Source organism: Canis lupus, chromosome 7 (assembly GCF_011100685.1).
Source record: "Canis lupus familiaris isolate Mischka breed German Shepherd chromosome 7, alternate assembly UU_Cfam_GSD_1.0, whole genome shotgun sequence".
Lineage (NCBI taxonomy): Eukaryota > Metazoa > Chordata > Mammalia > Carnivora > Canidae > Canis > Canis lupus.
In genome coordinates, this window is record NC_049228.1 from 24,916,009 (window position 1) to 24,936,311 (window position 20,303).

Consider the following 20,303-nt stretch of genomic DNA (forward strand, 5'->3'; position numbering starts at 1 on the left):
GCCACCAAAAATATATCTCTTAGGCATGTGGGTTATTTTCAGGCTGATTACTTTTAAAAAAACAAAAGGTCAGAAAAAACCTTTGACCTCCCCCTTATAGTCGCCATAGATAACTACAGTATAAAATAAAGTAGGTGACATAGGGAGGAAATTAGCAGAATCTGTTTCTTTAAATTCCTATATCCCATTGTTTCTGAGTGGTCTAGCAAACATTGTTTTTCATCTTCCTATGAATTGTCTTCCTTCCCCTTGAAGTCTCCAACTTCTACCCCTTCTGGGGTGGGTAGCTCAAAATGGCAAATAAGCCTCATTGTCTGACTGTCTGTAAGCCTCATATTCTTACAGAGCCCCCATACATATGTAATTAAATTGTTTTCTCCTACTAATCAGTCTCTTGTCAATTTAATTCTTAGACCAGACAAAAGAACCTTGAAAGGCAGAGGAAAATTTTTCCTCACCAAAAGCATCAATAGCTGTGGATCAAAAATTCTCATTTCCTTACTCCTACAGTACAAGTATCTTCACCAAAAATATTCTCACTACTGGAAGAAAACGGAGTCTCTGTTATTTGTATCCCCCTAAAAAACAATTTTATTTATAATTTGTTTAAATACTATATATAAGTAATCTATCTGCCTAAAAAAATATTTTCACTTATAAATACGACTTTCTCTCTCACGTAGATCTTATATTAAGTTTATAAATTTATAAAAAGTCTCAATTCATGTAGCATATTAGAAAATATTCAAAGGGAAGAAAAGTCAGCATCACTTTAAAATTATCCAAGATAAATAGAAGTCTCACAATTCTGAAATTAAGTATAATTGTAGGGTTTTCAGTTTGTCAGAATAAAGTCTAAGAAAGTGAAATTTGTTTTAAAAGTGTTCATGTATTCAAATGAGTCAGAAGAACATAACATCTTGCTCTAGAGGGCAGAACTAAGGTTAATTAGGCAGTAATAACAAATATTATTTTTGATGATTACAAAAAAATAACCTTGTAATAACCAGAATATATTTCTAAATCACAAAGTAAATATATTTATTAAGTGCAATACAGAAGGTATTTCTGTTTAAAAGTTAAGATAGTCAGCTATTTCTACATCAAATATCAACTCTCGAATATATATCAACCTTCAAGAAAATTCCTTAAATAATTACCACTCCTACAGTAAATATACTTTGAAGGATAGGTAATAAACGAGGATAAATTCACAAAGGGAAATGCTTTCAAAAAAACAAAAGCATTCATCACAGTACTCAAATTAATAACAGTGCATTAAAATAAATGAAAGGCACCATAGTCACTCTGGATATGCCTGTTATAATCATGTACTTGTTATTTTTAGCTCAAAGAAAAGGTATCTTTCTAAGAACCCAAACAGATGAATGGATGGACATTGTCGTAAATGTATCCTTTTATTTGCTTACAGTTTGCTTATGACATTTTGGTGGAAAGTTTTCTAAATCTCTCTTATAAGTAATTTTGAGTTTCCAAAATTATTACTACCATACAGTTGAAAGTTAGAAACTCTGACAATATTACAAAACTTTAAAATAGAAAATACTTCTAAAATATAAATTAACTATCATCTATACTTGGTTAATGTGTTTAAGATTATCATTACCATATCCAGTAAATGCATGTCACTGTTCTTCACGTTTCGACCTGGGCTTAATAACATTCCAAAACATCTGAAAATATTGGGGGGGGAAAAAAAGGACAAATAAGGTATCAAGAATATATAGAAGCCCAGTGAGCAAAAAGCCTTTTTATAATAACTATACAGTCTGAGCTCTGTACTTACAAATAGCTTTAGTTTTTTAAAAGAAACACCATTAAAAAAATTCATTAAGATACATAATAAAATCACATAGAAAAAGTTATCTAAATTCCCAGATCTTTATTTCTGCATGTAAGAAATTACCAGTGATCAGAAACTATAATAAAAATGGCCACAAGTTATTGACTGAAACAAAATACAGTAGTGAGACATGAACTGGTTTCTAGTAGAAATGAGACTTTATTTGCCTTGGAGTTATTTCAAACATAGAAGTCAAAATCAACTACCCCAATTAAATAAAAAATGATTTTTAAAAGACTGTGCTCAATCTGTATCAAGTCAAATTAACAGAAAGAATTACCCTGGTCTTCAATAGTCATTTTCACTGAGTAGCCTGCTAATATTTATTATACCTTAAGTTTGAAAAAATGTTTTATGAAACTCGTTACTAAATGTGCCATTATACTAGTGAAGATATTATCCAACATACAATATACAATTAACTATTTACTTTTTCTGTGTTTCCTGATTCTAGAGAAGCTTTAGGAATCCCATCAATACTACTACTACTTTATTTGTCAAGGATTTTTACAAGCTATAAAAGTCAGCTAAATCCAACATTTTTATATTTGTTAGGTTATCATTAATTCCGCTTTTTAGTAAGAAAGTAGAGTCCAGAGAAATTCAACAATTTATTCTAATCCTTTTGTCTATTAAATAGATCTTATAACTCTAGAAGCAATGTGATCTGCCTTCAGTATCCCTCTGCCAACAACGCACATTCACACTTACTAGTGTTTTTATTGTAGTTTTCCAACATATAAAATATGCTATGGAACATTTCACTCAGGAGTAGAGAATGTAAATAAATTAAATATGTTAAGATTTTCTAAATTTCAAAATACCGGCACCTAACATGTCATTACTCAATCTGATCCTTGTTATTTTCCAAAAGTTCACTTTTCTAGTAGCACATCTTATTCTTCTGTGAACAAATTAAATTCTATCCCAATATGAGTCTAGTAAGTGATAAAACAATAATACATGCTTCCTGTTAGTACTTGAGGATACCATGCTCAAGGCTCTTTTAGGCATCCAAAAACAATCAAGTACATGACAAAGATAAAGTCACTGAGCTCTGAAGATAACTTTCCAAACCCATCACTGTACTACCTAACAAAATGTAATGTACTATGAAGGAAATAATACCCTAATATCCACAATTTTAGTATAATTACACTGCTATAATCTCCCTATGAACTCCTGTAATAAACACTACAAATTAAATGTTAATTAAGCAACTTACTGTACTATTTCTTTTACCACTGCCTTAAATACTTGCTAGGCAAGGATAAAGAAGTGAATTCTTTTTTCAGATATGAAATTTGGTCCCCCACCCCAAATAAAAAGGTAATAAGGACAGAAGACATCTCTCACATTCCCTATATGCTTTGTTTTGGTTTGTATCTCTCATGTTTTTTTTTAAACAATTTTCTATATTACATAGAGAGCTTTTAAGTTACAAAACTATTATATATTCACTTTAAAAGTTAACGGATACCAAAATGTATAAAGAAAACATAATTTACCCTTCCTCTAACATCAGCCCCCTTAGGAATCAATGTTAACCAATGTTAACAATTTAGTATGCAACCTCCCTACATTTCTTTTTGCTCTTTTTGAAAACAAAGTTTTTTATCATTTTGTTTGCCAATCATTTGCAGGTGAATGATAAAATTGATACAATTTTATATTTTCCTAATATTCCCATGTTAAACTCTACTGCAAAAAAGAACCTTTAGAGGTTTAGGTTTTCCTTAAATGGCAACTCTCTCACTTATTTTGATGATCTTTGATATGCTGCTCTTTTCCTGGATTATAAATAAAATATCCTGCCACTGGGGCACCTGGGTGGCTCAGTCAGTTAAGTGTCCAGCTCTTCATTTCAGCTCAGGCAAGATCTCAAGATTGTAAGCCAAGCCAGGCTACATGCTCAGTGCAGCGTCTGCTTGTCCCTCTCCCTCCCCATCTTCCTCCACCCGCCCCCCTCCCCGCCCCCAGCCCTTTTTCTCTCTCTAAAATAAATAAAATAAAAACTTTTTTTAAAATCCTGACACCAGCCAGTAGTATGACCTTAGAGAAAGCACCCAACCCCTTGAGCTTCTGCTTCCTCTTCTAGAAAACAGGAAAGGTATAATACCCAAACTCTAAGGAGTTCTTCCAACACGAAAATTGCAGTTTTTTCTATCAAGCTGTATTAGTCATTTTCAAAATTATATTTCATTAAAGCACATCAGGTTTCCTACACATACAAGCAAGGTTTATTCGGAATAATGTGTTAGTAATTAGATATTATTAGTACCACAAACACCTAACGCGAATATTAAGTATTTCATTGGGGAGGTCAAAGCATTCAACCTTTTCTTGTTAACTCTATAAATAATGTAGAAAACTGTCATCACACCTGTTTTCTCAAGCAGCTCACAGTCTATAGGAGGAGAAAAATACAAGTAAACAGGGAATTACAACCTGATATGGTAAGTTCTACGATCACTGTACAAACAGAATGTTAATAAAGCAGAAAAGAGACATAACCGATATTATTTATAATATAGTACATAGCTGACCTAAAATTTGAAATCAAATCTGAGAATGAGATATATTAATATTATTACATTAATTATGGTATATACTGTTTATTAAATACCTTAAGTCAGACATTACTACATTGCACATTTACATTTCAAAACAACCTGCGTATGCAAAATGCAACTAGTTTTCATTTTGGTAGAAATGATTTGTCCCAAACAACACAGCTATTAAGTTAAAAGACTGGGATTCAAGCCCATGTCCATGATCCAAAACTGCAGGTCTTTTACACATTATACTCTGTCACCTCCGTAGCCTATCAGGAAAGATTACGAATTTTCCATGTGATCCAGGGTAAGTTATACTGCAATATCTCACTTTCTACATTTCTAAAATACAAATGCTATCTGCTTCCAAGTTTGCTATGTTCATGTAAGCTGAAATGAAAACCCACAGGGTGAAAGTACACTGTAAACTAGAAAGTAGTTCCCAATTATAAATTATTACAATTGCCACTATTATTTTTTTAAGATTTTATTTATTTTAGAGAGAGAAAGAGCACAGAGGGAGAAGGAGAAGCAGGCTCCCGGCTGAGCAGGGAGCTCCACACAGGGCTCCTGGGATCATGACCTAAGGCAAAGGCAGATGTTTAACCAACTAAGCTGCCCAGGAGATCTGACAATTGCCACTATTATTAAGAAGATAAAGTTTAACCTTCCATAATACCTCTGAGTTTTTACCCAAAATAGAACTTGAAACAGTTTTTAACACCAAGTTAGCATCCACACAAACACCAGAATTTAGCAAATCTAGCATTGCTTTAGACTTAAGTGATGGAAGAGTGAGAAAACCATGTTCTCTAACAGTCAACTTAAATGTTTTGCTTTTGCTTTCCGTCCATCAAATGATCAGAATCTTATCTATCTCCATGAAGACTATGGATAAAAAGGAAGAAAGGAAAACGAAAGGGGGCAAGCACCTACCAATGTCAGTTAAGAAACACTGTTTCCTAACTGAATTTTTGTTGTTAAAAATGCAAAAGTGACAGTATGTCAGAGGAGGTAAACAGAAATACCAAAAAAAGCTATGTCATATTTTTTCAGACTAAAAGATGAATTTTATAAAAATTGGAATCCCACTCAATCTCATACTGAAGAAGTTAAAAGATAGTTGGAAAAGTTCCCCAGATGAGAAATGTTGGGTTTTTCACTCGCTAAAGGAATCAAGACAGATACACAGGCATTCCTCACTATGCGCAGTATGGAGAACCATTACAATTAACCACACAAGAGAAACTGGGCAAAGCGATGTTAGGATCAATGGGGAAATTTTTAATCGTTCTGCAACCTTTATTTTTGTCAAAACTTTAAAAACTCTTTGCTGTCAGTTGTAAGTATACAAGGAAATGGAGGGGGAAAAAGTAAACTATTATTTATTTAGTACTTTGTAATTTAAAGCATTCAGGGGATGTCTGGGTGACTCAGTGGTTGAGCGGCTGCCTTTGCCTCAGGGCATGATCCCGAGTCCTGGCACCAGGCTCCCTGCAGCTTTGCCTGTGTCTCTGCCTCTCTCATTCTCTCTCATAAATAAATAAATAAAATCTAATAAATAAATAAATAAATCACTCAGAAACATAAAAGTGCTTTATTTCTTCAGAAACAAGATTGAATAGAGCTTGCTTTCTTTTCATATAATTTACAATGCAGAGTAAGCATTTTTTTCTATGCCTTGGTAAACACTCCTATTCCTTTCTCAGTTTGAATCTGCTTCCAATATTTTATCCTTTGTGCTTTCAACATTATGAAGTATTTCTGAGGGTTCCTTTAATGTGAAGTTTTTGCCGGCATAACTTCCTCCAGGACATTCATCCTTTTCATCACAACCACTTTCCTTACTTATGCTGCTAAATTAATCCTATGTTCCTCTGGCTGCCTATCTACATTCCACTGTACAGTGGCAATGTCAACATTCCCATGGTCCTACATCTTTATAATTCCACTTATGTCCTATTCAAATCCTGAAAAGTTATTTGTATGGTACAGTAAAAGTTCTGCCATGCATGCCACATGCATACTGTTTATTGTTGCTTCCTGTCATGATGCATTTTTTTTTAAGATTTGAGAAAGAGAGTGAGCATGCACATAGTGTGGAGGGACAAGGGAAGAAGGAGAGAGAGAATCCTCAAGCAGACTCTCTAATGAATGCAGAGCCCAACACGGGTCTCAATCCCAGAATCCTGAGATCATGACCTGAGCCAAAATCAAAAGTCAGATGCTGACTGAGCCACCCAGGCTTCCCACATGAATGTTTTCAATTGCATGCTTGTATATTTCTTCCAAAACTCAGCTAAAGAAACCTCATGATCTCCAGTCTTGCAATTACCACTGCCTTTCAATGTGGGAACTAACTTCAAAATTTTGGCTCAATTGCTAGCAAAACTCACTAGAATTTTCTTTTTTATCACAGTCTTTAATCCAAAGTAGAAGTAAATGCTCCATTTCAACCCTAAGCAGCTCTCTATTCCTACTGAAGCTTAAAGATGATAGAGTGACTTTACTGTGCTCTTTATATTCACCAGACTTTTTCAGAATGGTTCACACCATAGCTTCATGCAGGGCTTAGGTCTCTTCCTATCTTCATTCAGCTGTCATCATTTCCAAATCTAAGATCACATGCAATTTCACTTTTAGCATTATCACTTTTATATTTCTTGGCCAACTCTTTAGATTACCCATTTTTGTGAAATGTTACACAGGTTTATTATCACTGAGAGAGAAGGATGTAATACAACAACACACTTTGTTGTCTGGTAGTAAACAAAGTAAGAGATACACTATTACCATTATCAAAACAATTTCAAAGTAGTGACATGACTAGTCCCTGATCTTGTACTTATATAAAGACTATGGACTGAAGAGTTAATAGCAGAGTCTTTACTTTTTGCAATTACTCAAAACTAATATACCATGATAACAAAAATTTGAACCATGTGGGCTGCAGGACTGGTGTTATTTAACTAAACCAAAGTAATATAAATTTGTGCATTATCATAACTGTAAAGCAAAGACCACTTGCATGTACATAAGTGCTAAAAAATCTGGCCAAGGTGTTTGCCTTCTCACAGCAGCGGTCTACTCTGATTGTGCAGGCTACTTATCATTTCCACTTATCATTCAAAACCAACTCAGTAATTGTTGTACTGGTGATTGAGGTACTAGTGATAATACTACCAATAGTAATAACAGCAAGCATTTATTAAGCATTTATTCTGAGTCAGGGACTAATCCAAGTACTTTACAAGTATTGTCTAATTTTTTTCCTCCAAAAAAAAATTTTTTTAAACATTTTATTTATTTATTCATGAGAGACAGAGAAGGAGAGAGAGGCACAGACACAGGCAGAAGTAGGCTCCTTGCAGGGAGCCTGACATGGGACTCAATCCTGAGTCACCAGGATTACACCCTGGGCTGAAGGCGGTGCTAAACCACTGACCCACCCAGGCTGCCCCCTCCAAAAATTCTTAAAAGATATTATTAACAATTTACAAATTAGAAACCGAAACACAGAGAAATTAAATAACTTGGCCAAGGGATCCCTGGGTGGCGCAGTGGTTTAGCGCCTGCCTTTGGCCCAGGGCGTGATCCTGGAGACCCGACCCGGGATCGAATCCCACGTAGGGCTCCCGGTGCATGGAGCCTTCTTCTCCCTCTGCCTATGTCTCTGCCTCTCTCTCTCTCTCACTGTGTGCCTATCATAAATAAATAAAATTAAAAATAAATAAATAAATAAATAAATAAATAAATAAATAAATAAATAAATAAATAACTTGGCCAAATCACCGCAGAGCCAGGATTTAAATCCAGATGAAGGACTCCATAGTTGGTGAACTTAAAAGCCTTGCTAGCTTCAGTGACATTAATCACAGGAAGAAGTCTCTCCATTAGTTTTTATACTTCCCAGCAAATGAGGTTTAAAAAACTGGTTGTTCTTTTCTTTCTGTTCTTCAAGTAGGAAATTTTTACTTTTTTCTCTAAGATTATCTGGGTTATTAGGAGTAATTACTAGGGAAAAAATAAAATAGATGCTTAGGAGGCAGCTGGTTGGCTCAGGCGGTTAGTCCCTGACTCGATTTCGGCTCAGGTTGTGATCTCAGGATTGTGGGATCAAGCCCTGTGATACTGGCTCCATGCTCAGCACAGAACCTGCTTGAGATTCTCTTTCCTCTCCCTCTGCCCTCCCCTGTCCCCACTCACACTTTCACACATGCGCATGCTCTCTCTCAAATAAATAAATAAATAAATAAATAAATAAATAAATAAATAAAATCTTTTTAAAAAAAATATTTTAAATAGATGCTTAGGACTGTTTTAGATCTAATACCAGTACAGAGAATTTAATCTGCAAAGAGGCTATAAAAGGCAATATTTTTAAGACCTTTTTTTTTTTCTTCCTTTTTAAAATTATCAACCAGTAAACTTCAAGAACACACAACATCCAAGCATACCATCCTGGGGAAATAATGTTCCCATTAACTCCCACATTATAATGGATCAAAATTTGAAATGCAGAATCATATTCAAATATGAATACTTCCACTAACTCTGTTCAAATACAAAAGGAGAACTTATAGTCAGATAAAAATAGAATATTAAAAATGATTAGGACAATCAAACCAAGAAATTTCAAAATCTAACACTGCATTTAATCACTGCTAAAAACATTTAGTAATCATTTTGTTTTACCACTCAATAGGAATAATATAGGAAATTTGGGGATAATGATACATTATTTGGGCTTTTGCATATACCAAATATATATCAAAATAATTAAAAGCCAAGAATTTTTATAATTGAATATACTTGTAAACACAATTTAAAAACATCAAAAAGCATAAAGAAAAATAATATTTTCCCTCACAGCCACTGCTGATCCACAAGGGCTCATTTTCTCCCACACAAAGGTTAATCAAATGTAGGTAAAGATAAAACATCAGCAAAAAATCCTAAAATCAACTATATGAGGAAATGTAAAGCATAAACAACTTTAGCACTTTTTAACAATATAAGAATAATAGTGATTCCATCTGGAGTTCCTGATTCTTTTTCTCAGCTATAATTTCATTTACTTTTTTTCTTCTAATTACTCTTTATTTCATCTAAATTTTCTTCCATGTGTATTGATACCTTTTTTTAACCCTTTTGTCTAGAGTTTTATCTTTCCTTATATAGTTAAACGTAGAACTGATAAGATTTACTAAGAATAAAGTGTACAGAATGAAAGATCTGACTCTAAGTTATTCACCCTGAGTAACTGTAAGGGTCAAGTTACAAACTGCTAAGACTGAGGGAGGCTATAGAAGGAACAGGTTTGGGGATCCCTGGGTGGCGCAGCGGTTTGGCGCCTGCCTTTGGCCCAGGGCGTGATCCTGGAGACCCGGGATCGAATCCCACTTCGGGCTCCCGGTGCATGGAGCCTGCTTCTCCCTCTGCCTGTGTCTCTGCCTCTCTCTCTCTCTTTCTCTCTCTCTCTGTGACTATCATAAATAAATAAAAAATTTAAAAAAAAAGCTCAAAAGAATTTCTAAAAAAAAAAAAAAAAAAAAAAAAAAAAAAAAAAAAAGGAACAGGTTTGGAACAGGGTTGGGAATCAAATTTGAGTTTTGGACACCATAACTTTGAAATGCCAAATGAAGATGTGAAAAGGAGTAAGCAACAGATATCCTAACACATTACACTGCTGGCTTTGTCCTCCTAAGAGGGTTCCTAGAAATATCGTACTCAAATTATGAAAACAGTAAGAATTTCTCTGAGGAAGCATTAGAGGAAGAAAATGTAGTTTCCACTTGGTTCCAGTTAATGAGGAATCTAATGAAGAACATCAAATGGAACCAAATATTTCTTCAACTTTAGAAGTCAGTCAGAAGATGCCTGGGACAAATGATAAAGTTCATTATCCTTAAATAAATGAATAATTCAAGTCTTGTCCAAAACATAGTTGTAATACCACAATCCTTCCTTTCCCAACCAGTTTGCCTCCAGTTAATAAAGTGGCTTGGGACACTCTGTGGAACTGGCGTCAACAATTTGAGTACTGGTGGCCAGAAAATAAAGGTTTACCTGAGGCTCCAGAAATATGCTTACTCTGAAAGAAACAATATTCCTAAAACATCACCAGAGGCTAAATTGCAGTCATATTAGAGGAAATGCAAGATGGTGGCTAAGAGAGCAAGGATTTAGGAAAGCTGTAAGAGTGAAAGACAGGAAGAGATTAATAGAGTTGAAGTGATTACTTCATCAAAGGAAGGCATGTTGGCAGGATGGTCAAGAATTGCTGCAAGAGCCAGTCAATTCAGGTCTGTGAGTTCATGTTCTATTCCTCCTTCTGTTGAGACCTTGCTGCTGCAAGCTTTTGGTGTCAGGTGGTGTATGGTCCATGACAGACCTGTCTTGGCAGACATAAAAGGTTAAGTTCGCCTGCAGTTCCGTGCAGGTCAGACCTGGGTACCTGACACTCCCAAAAGGATGATCCTTCTCTTCCTGTTACTCACCTGCACTTTTTCATCCCCAGACCTAGAAAATAATATGTTATGCCCTGAGTGTGCTAAGAGAATTAAGATGATGATGAAAAGATTAATTGCAATGGGGAAGGAGAAGCAACCTGATTTGATCACACAAACATCATTCCCTTTCGATAGGTCATATCTTAATAGAGAATAAATGGTAGAGACCCCCCAGCTATGTTGATTTGCCTCCCAGCGATTGTTGTGCTCTGCCCTACCCATTCTCAGTGTTGTCTGATGCCTTGAGTACAGACAGGAATGTCTAGATTCTGTACTTCAGGTTTGCCAAGAAGTTACTTCTGATGCTTTAAATATTTAGTTATATAGCACATAGTTTTATTTTAATTAATAGATTTTTTGAAGTGGTTTTAGGCTTTCAGAAAAATTGAGCATAAAGTACAGGGTTCTGAAATACTGCCCTAACCCCTTCCTCTACCGTCAACATCCTGCACTACAGTGATATACTTGTTTAACCTTCACTAACTTAATTGTTATCACCCAAAACCCATACTTTAAAACAGGATTCACTTTTAGTGTTGTACAGTGTACAGGTTTTGACAAATATATAGTGACTGCCTAAATCCACCATTACAGGGTCATCAAAATAGTTTCACTCTTCTAAAATCTTCATGTTGCATCTATTTAACACTCTCTCCCCTCCAACCCTTGACCACTAATCTTTTTACAGTCTCCATAGCTTTGCCTTTTCTAGAATGTCATACATTTGGAATCATGGTAGCCTTTTCAGATTGACTTCTTTCACAGCAATATACATTTAAGTTCCTCCTTTCCCTGGCTTGAAAGCCCACTTCTTTTTAGTGATTATTCCATTGACTGCATGTACCTTAGTTTGTTTATTCACTCACATATTAAAAGTCATCTTGGCTGCTTCCAACTTTGGGTAATTATGAATACAGATGCTATAAACAAACAAGGAAACAAATGCCAAATGTAGATCTGGAGGCGGTGTGTGTATAAAATTGGGATTCAGAAGAGACCTCAGGTTTGAGATTAAAAATGTGGAAGTCATTCATTTATAGATATATTTAAAGTCATATATTTAAAAAGACTGGGTGAGGTAACTAAGGAGTAAGTGTGGTAGAGGAAAGACTGTTAAACTAATGTCAGGAAGGAAAAATCTAATAAAATCTACTATACAAGTAGAAAGTTGGCCAAAAGCATGGGCACTTCATCCAGAGTAATAAGAGAAAAGACTGTATAGATGAGATAAACTGGTAGACAAGGTGATGGTAATATTTAGGTTCTATTATTTTTTCTATCATCTTAAATAAGAGATCACTGGTTGAGAGCAAACATGGTAGAAGACATGATGGATATTTGAAGAGAAGGTATGAAATAGCCTAGGTAAAAGATGAAATAGCTTGTCTAGTAAAATAATAGGGATGCTAGCAACATAAAGGTACAACTGAAGTTATGGTCACAAACCTCAAGTGAAGTCAATTAGCATGACTATATGTCTGTTATTTCCCCAGCTACATTTAGTTATAATAGGTGTTGGTGCAAAGGAGCAGAAAGCTGGAACTAACTAGAGATGGGAATATGCCAAGCAAGTAGGAAAATGGAAAAGAGAACAAGGGGATTGTGGAGTATATAAAGGAATAATTTATAAAGATACATAATGTAATCTAATTGGGACAGAGACAACTAATAGAGTAAAAACATGAAGTGAGTGGTGATGAGGGACAGTAAAACAGGATAGGACCACAGAATATTAGTCTCAGTGAGATCAAAGAATTAGTGGAATTGAGAAAATAAGAATGAATTAGAGAGATAAGAGGTAATGATCAGACAGTGGGATACATGACACTGAGATTATGAAGGGAGTTCAGTCATGAACTCACAGTCAAATTCAAGTATGGTTGTGGAAGTAGGTGGTTGGGGAGGAGGAAAAGATCTGTGGACAAGAAGAGGTCAAGAAACTAAGAAGCTAGGTTATTAGAAAAATCATCTACATAGATATTGACACTGCCATAAATTACGATAAGCCTAATAATCAGAGAATGACAGTGAGCCAGAGGCTAAAATCTTCAAAGAATGATGGGAATCCCAAGGATGGGCAGATAATTGCAATAAGAGAGGCTAGCAGATGGGAAACTCTGAGAGCATTAAATTCGAAGCTGTGAGTTTTCAAGGAGGGAAGAGGAAAACAGTCTGGAAGGAGCAAAGACATGCAAGAAGGAAACTCATACATCTCCAGGCCAAAGGTACAAGGGGTTGGAGGAGAAAAAACAGTCACTTGAAAAGGCTTTAAAGGAAGGAGTAGACTTGGGTGAAAGCCCAGTTTGTGTAAAGTGAAGGGAACATTCAGAAATCAGTTTGGGGATGAAAGAAACTATGCTGTGACAGACTATGAGTTCCAGAGTATAGAATGGAATGTTCCAAAAGCTGGGTAAAGGTGGAAGATGAGAGTCAGAAGACAGGATATACAGGGGATCAGCATTTGAGTATTGATGGAAAACCCAGGAGCCTTGGACTTCTTAAAAGGCCTAAAAGAAACAGGCAAAACAAATAGATTTCAGTGAGGCTGAAGATTGAGGGTAGGAAGAAGGATGGCAAGAGCATGCAGAGCTCTGGAATACTCTGCTTTACTACAGTTTAGAACAACAAAGGTGTACAAGTCAAGGAAAGGGCAGTACTACCAGAGGAATATTGGCATCCTTTTCCTGTTACTGATAGGGAGGGGGGGTTTGGAATGGGAAGAGAATATGAGTGTAGAGTTTTTATTTGAAGGGTGTGAAGGAAATATAACTACTTCTGAGTATCCAAAGACACTCTTGGTTAATGAGCTTGCAGAACTGTAAACCCAAAAATATATTTACTATACATCAGCTCATACCCTCATCTCACAAATGTTACTGCTCCATAAAGGTCCAAAATAGTTGACCTATATCCTCATTAATAAACCTTCAATTAGGCAAATGCTCATTTTCTATAATCAGCAAAAACTACAAATACATACACTCCCAAGGAAGAAAATAGTGATTTTAAATGTGATTCCTACATGAAAAATGAGTTACAACAAAATGCTCTTGTGTTGGAGTCTCTAAGACCACTTCAGGTTCAAAGATTTGCTAGGAGGACTCGCAGGACTCAGCATATAGTTGTACTTCTGTCTATGATTTATTACAGTGAACAGATACAAAGCAAAACCAGCAAAAGGAAAAGACGAACAGGTAAAGTGCAGAGTCCGCCCCCTGTGGAGTAACTGATGACACATTTAATTTCTCCAGCAATGAATTGTGACATGTGTGAAAAGTTGTTTGCCAGGGAAAGTCAGAGATTCAGTGTCCAAGGTTTTGACTGGGGACTGGTCACACAGGCATCCTTTGCCTAGGACATAAGAGAGCCCAGATTCCAGAAGAAAAGTGTTCAGCATAAATCATGCTGTTTCTTCAAAGAGTTTAGGCATTGTGAGCCACTTACTATTTCTAGGAATGGTGAGAAGCACTCCCAAAATCCAAGTTTCCAGATGCCATTCAAGAACCAACCTTACCAGCAGACCTTTAGAATAGCAGTTTTAGCTCCACTGTGTTAACTCTCTTCTGCAGAGCCCTATCTTGATATTTACATTCTAAGTAAAGAGAACTTTAATATTAAACAATGTCATCCGTGTGTAAAATACTATAGATTCCTCAGGAGTTCAATTCCTTTTAAAAGACTTAATCTATATAAAGCTTTGATCAGTTAACAAAAGAATAACAACCTTCTGTAGTATAGTGGAATAATAAAGTAACTCACCAAAATACATGAACCTTAAAGAAAACATGTGAATAACAATTAGAAAAAAATCACAGGAGAGGGAGGCGGCAGGATGGCAGAAGAGTAGGGTCCTAAACTCATCTGATCCCACAAACTTACCAAATAACTTTCAAAACATCCTGAACTCCTACAAATTCACCCCGAGATTTAAAGAGAGAACAGCTGGAATGTTACAGAGAGAAAAAGTTTTGACTTCTAACAAGTTTTTCCTTTTTGAGTTTCATATTTCTACAATTACATATCTTGGATATATTTTTCACTTCTGGATTCCCTTCAACATATTCAATTTAATTTTGGTAGATACATGAGATATGGGTATTTGTTTTTTTGTTTTTCCTGCCTCACTTTGTTTTACAATGGTGGAAGTTAGTACCTTCTAACACACGACCAATAAACACCCAGAACCAAGTGGAACATTGTGTTGGTTCATTCTGAGATTATATTCTCTCTTCCTTTCCATTCTGCCTGCCTTTTATCTTGTTTATGTTTTTGTGGTCAATGTTAGGTCTTTATAGGAGTATAGGTCTTCTTGGTTTTTGGCTTTTAATTTTTACTACTTTGTTTTAAAATTTATTTTTCACTTTAGTGGTCCTTTGTTTTATTTTGTTCTGTTTTTCTTTTTCTGTTATTTTCTGGTCTCTGATCTCTTCAGAATCATCTAGGGTGTATTTTATTCAGTTCGTGGTTGATATTTTTGACTCAGCCCACTCATATTGCCACTCTGCACTGGACAAAATGACTAGAAGGAAGAATTCACCACAAAAAAAAAAAAAGAACTGGAAACAATACTCTCTGCCACAGAGTTACAGAATTTGGATTGAAATACAATGTCAGAAATTCAATTCAGAAGTACAATTATAAAGCTACTTACTGGTGGCTCTGGAAAAAAGCATAAAGGACTCTAGAGACTGTTACTGCAGTACTGAGATCTAATCAGGCTGAAATTAAAACTAAATTAAATGAGTACCAATCCAAATTGGGTGCTCTAATTGCTAGGGTTAAATGAGGTGGAAGACAGAGTGAGTGACATAGAAGACAAGTTGATTGAAAGGAAGGAGTCTGAGGAAAACAGAGAAAAACAAGTAAGAGCCCATGAGGAAAGGCTTAGGGAAATAAATGATAGCTTGAGAAGGAAGAATATACATCTAATTGGGATTCCAGAAGAGGCTGAGAGAAAGGATCACAAAGTATATTTGAACAAATCATAGCTGAGAACTTCCCAAATCTGGGGAAGGAAACAGGCATTCAGATCCAAAAGATAGAGAAGACCCACCCCCTCAAGCAAGACCCATCTATATGCTGTCTACAAAAGACTCATTTTAGACCTAAGGACACCTCCAGCCTGAAAATGAAGGGGTGGAGAACCATTTACCATTCAAATGGTTCTCAAAAGAAAGCTGGGGTAGCAATCCTCGTATCAGATAAATTAGAGTTTATACCAAAGACTGTAGTAAGAGATGAAGAGGGACACTATATCATACTTAAAGGGCCTATCCAAAAAGAAGACCTAATAATCATGAATATTTATGCTCCTAATGTGGGAGCTGCCAAGTATATCAATCAGTTAATAACCAAAGTGAAGAGATAATTAGATAATAATACACTAATAGTAGAAGACTTCAACACAGCACTTTCAGCAAATGACAGATCCTCTAAGCAGAACATCGCCAAAGAAACAAGAGACTTAAATGATACACTGGACCAAACAGATTTCACAGATATATACAGAACTTTCCATCCGAATACAACTAAATACACATTCTTCTCAAATGCACATGGAACTTTCTCCAGAACAGACCACATACTGGGTCATAAATCAGGTTTCAACCTATACAAAAGATTGGGATTGTTCCCTGCATATTTTCAGACCACGAGGCTTTGAAATTAGAACTCAATCACAAGAAGAAATTTGCAAGAAACTCAAACACGTGGAGGTTAAAGAGCATCCTACTAAAAGATGAATGGGTCAACCAGGAAATTACAGAAGAATTAAAAAGATTCATGGAAACTACTGAAAATAAAGATGCAACCATTGTTGTATCTTTGGGATACAACAAAAGCAGTCCTAAGAGGGAAACATCGCAATAAAAGCCTCCCTCAAAAAACTGGAAAAAACTCAAAATACACAAGCTAACCTCACAACTAAAAGAACTGGAGAAAGTACAGCAAGTAAAACCTACACCAAGCAGAAGAAGAGAGATAATAAAGATTCAAGCAGAACTCAATGAAATGGAGACCAGAAGAAATGTAGAACAGATCAACAAAACCAGGAGTTGGTTCTTTGAAAGAATTAATAAGATAAACCATTAGCCAGCCTTATTAAAAAGAAAAAAGCCTTATTAAGAAGAACCATATGATCCTCCCAATTGATGCAAAAAAGCCTTATTAAGAAGAACCATATGATCCTCCCAATGCAGTTGACAAAATACAGCATCCATTCCTGATCAAAACTCTTCAGTGTAGAAAATAGAGAGAACATTCCTCAGTATCTTAAAAATCATCTATGAAAAGCCCACAGCAGATACCATTCTCAATAGGGATAACTGAGGGATCCCTGGGTGGCGCAGCAGTTTAGCGCCTGCCTTTAGCCCAGGGCGCGATCCTGGAGACCCGGGGTTCGAGTCCCACGTCGGGCTCCCGGTGCATGGAGCCTGCTTCTCCATCTGCCTGTGTCTCTACCTCTCTCTCTCTCTCTCTCTCTCTCTCTCTGTAACTATCATAAATAAATAAAAATTAAAAAAAAAATAGGGATAACTGAGAGCCTTTCCCCTAAGATCAGGAACACGACAGGGATGTCCACTCTCACCACTGTTATTCAACACAGGCGAAGTCCTAGCCTCATTAATCAGACAACAAAAAGAAATAAAAGGCATTCAAATTGGCAAAGAAGTCAAACTCTCCCTCTTCACAGATGATATGATACCATGTCATAGGAAAACTTAGAAAACCCAAAAGACTCCACCCCAAGATTGCCAGAACTCATACAGCAATTCGGCAATGTGGCAGGATACAAAATCAATGCCCAGAAATCAGTGGAATTTCTATACACTAACAATGAGACTGAGGAAAGAGAAATGAAGGAGTCAATCCCATTTACAATTGCACCCAAAAGCATAAGATACCTAGGAATAAACCTAACCAAAGAGGCAGAGAATCTAACCTTAAAAACTACAGAACACTTCTGAAAGAAATTGAGGAAGACACAAAGAAGTGGAAAAACATTCCATGCTCATGGATTGGAAGAATAAATATTGTGAAAATGTCTGTGCTACCCACGGCAATTTACATGTTCAGTGCAATCCCTATCAAAATACCATGGACTTTCTTCTTAGAGTTGGAACAAGTAATTTTAAGATTTGTATGGAATCAGAAAAGACCCTGAATAGCCAGAGGAATATTGAAAAAGAAAACCAATGCTGGGGACCTCACAATGCCAGATTTCAATCTGTATTACAAAGCTGTGATTGTCAAGACAGTATGGTACTGGCACAAAAAGAGACCTGAAAGATAAATGGAACAGAATAGAGAACCCAGAACTGGACACTCAACTCCATGGTCAACTAATATTGGAAACAACAAAGCAGGAAAGACTATCCACTGGAAAAAGGACAGTCTCTTCAATAAATGGTGCTGGGAAAATTGGACAGCCACGTACAGAAGAATGAAACTAGACCACTGACTTACACCAGACACAAAGATAAACTCAAAATGAATGAAAGATCTAAATGTGAGACAAGAATCCATCAAAATCCTAGAAAAGAACACAGGCGACAACCTTTTTTAACTTGGCCACAGTAACTTCTTGCAAGATACATCTACGAAGGCAAGAGAAACAAAAGCAAAAATGACTATTGGGACTTCAGATAAAAAGCTTCTGCACAGCACAGTCAACAAAACTAAAAGACATCCTACAGAATGAGAGAAGATATTTGCAAATGACCTACCAGATAAAGAGCTAATATCCAAGATCTATAAAGACCATATCAAATTCAACACACAAGAAACAAAAAAATCCAATCATGAAATGAAGACATGAACAAAAATTTCAGCAGACATACACATGGCCAACAAGCACATGAGAAAATGCTCCGCATCACTTGCCATCAGGGAACTACAAATCAAAACCACAAAGATACCACCTCACACCAGTGAGAATGGCGAAAATTAACAAGACAGGAAACAACAAATGTTGGAGAGGATGTGGGAAAGGGAGAACCCTCTTGTACTGTTGGTGGAAATGCAAACTGGTACAGCCACTCTGGAAAACAGTGTGGAGGTTCCTCAAGAAGTTAAAAATAGAGCTACCCTACAACCCAGCAATTGGTGTTCATAGCAGCAATGCCCACAATAGCCAAACTGTGGAAGGAGCCACGATGTCCTTCAATAGATGAATGCATAAAGAAGATGTGGTATAAATACATAATGGAATATTACTCAGCCATCAGAAGAGATGGAATACCCACCACTTGCTTCGACATGGATGGAACTGGAGGGTTATTATGCTGAGTGAAATAAGTCAATCGGAAAAGGACAATCATCATATGGTTTCACTCATACATGATATATAAGAAATAGTGAAAGGGATTATAAGGGAAAGGAAAGGAACTGAGTGGGAAAAATTAAAGAGGGAGATAAATCATAAGAGACTCCTAACTCTGGGAAACAAAGGGTTGCAGAAGCGGAGGTGGGTGGGGGGATGGGGTAACTGGATGATGGGCACTGAGGAGGGCACTTGATGGGATGAGCACTGGGTGTTATACTATATGTTGGCAAATCAAATTTAAATAAAAACAAATGTGAAAATAAAGTAATTATAAAGAAAAAATTTTTTTTAAATCACAGGAGAGGGGCATCTAGGTGGTTCAGTAGTTTTGCATCTGACTCTTGATTTCAGATCAGGTCATGATCTCAGGGTTGTGAAATAAAGATCCTTGTCGGGTTCTGTGCTGGGCATGGAGCCTGCTTAAGATTCTCTCTCCCTTTCCCTTTGCCCCTCTCCCCTCATCTCTCTCATTCTCTCCCTCTTTAAAAAGAAGAAAGAAGAAAAATCATGAGAATTAAAAGGACAAGTAAATTTATTAAAACATAGTTAAAATAGAAAAAATCAAATTAATATTAAAGCACAAATATAAAATTTCACATATAATTTAACGTTTGTTAATTTCCTAATATCTTACTAAATAAAAACATTTTATGTAGTTCTTCCTCCTTCTTCTCTTCAAATGAACCAAAGAGGTTAAAAATAAAACAACTAAACTGCCATTATAAAAAAGAATAAAATATTAGAATTTTAGCAATGCTTACTAGTGACGTAAAATAATTACATCTACAGATATTTAATACCTCTCCTTGCACCTTCCCACCAAAATAAGTCATACAAAAGAGTCAAATGAAAAAGGCTTTAGGAATAGCAAGACCCTGATTCAAATCCTCACATTGCCTCTTAACTAGTTGTATTTCTTAGCAAGGTAAAATAACATACTTTAGCTTCCTCCCCAACACTACCACCAAAAACTTTAACTAAAAAGGTATTTTACAGGACTTCTGGGATGGAAATGGACATATGGCAAAAATCATTAAATAGTTTTTTCT

General features: G+C 35.9%; 1 protein-coding gene across 4 annotated transcripts in view; it reads right to left on the bottom strand.

The window, feature by feature from the left end:
* The window catches only part of RABGAP1L (RAB GTPase activating protein 1 like), a 744,356-nt gene that overhangs the window by 629,170 nt on the left and 94,883 nt on the right, over window positions 1-20,303 (bottom strand). For all 4 annotated transcript variants that reach the window (XM_038542444.1, XM_038542442.1, XM_038542443.1 and 1 more), the window contains one exon: window positions 1,628-1,694. In XM_038542444.1, coding sequence (XP_038398372.1) covers window positions 1,628-1,694 — 67 coding nt within the window. The remainder of the gene's footprint in view (window positions 1-1,627; window positions 1,695-20,303) is intronic.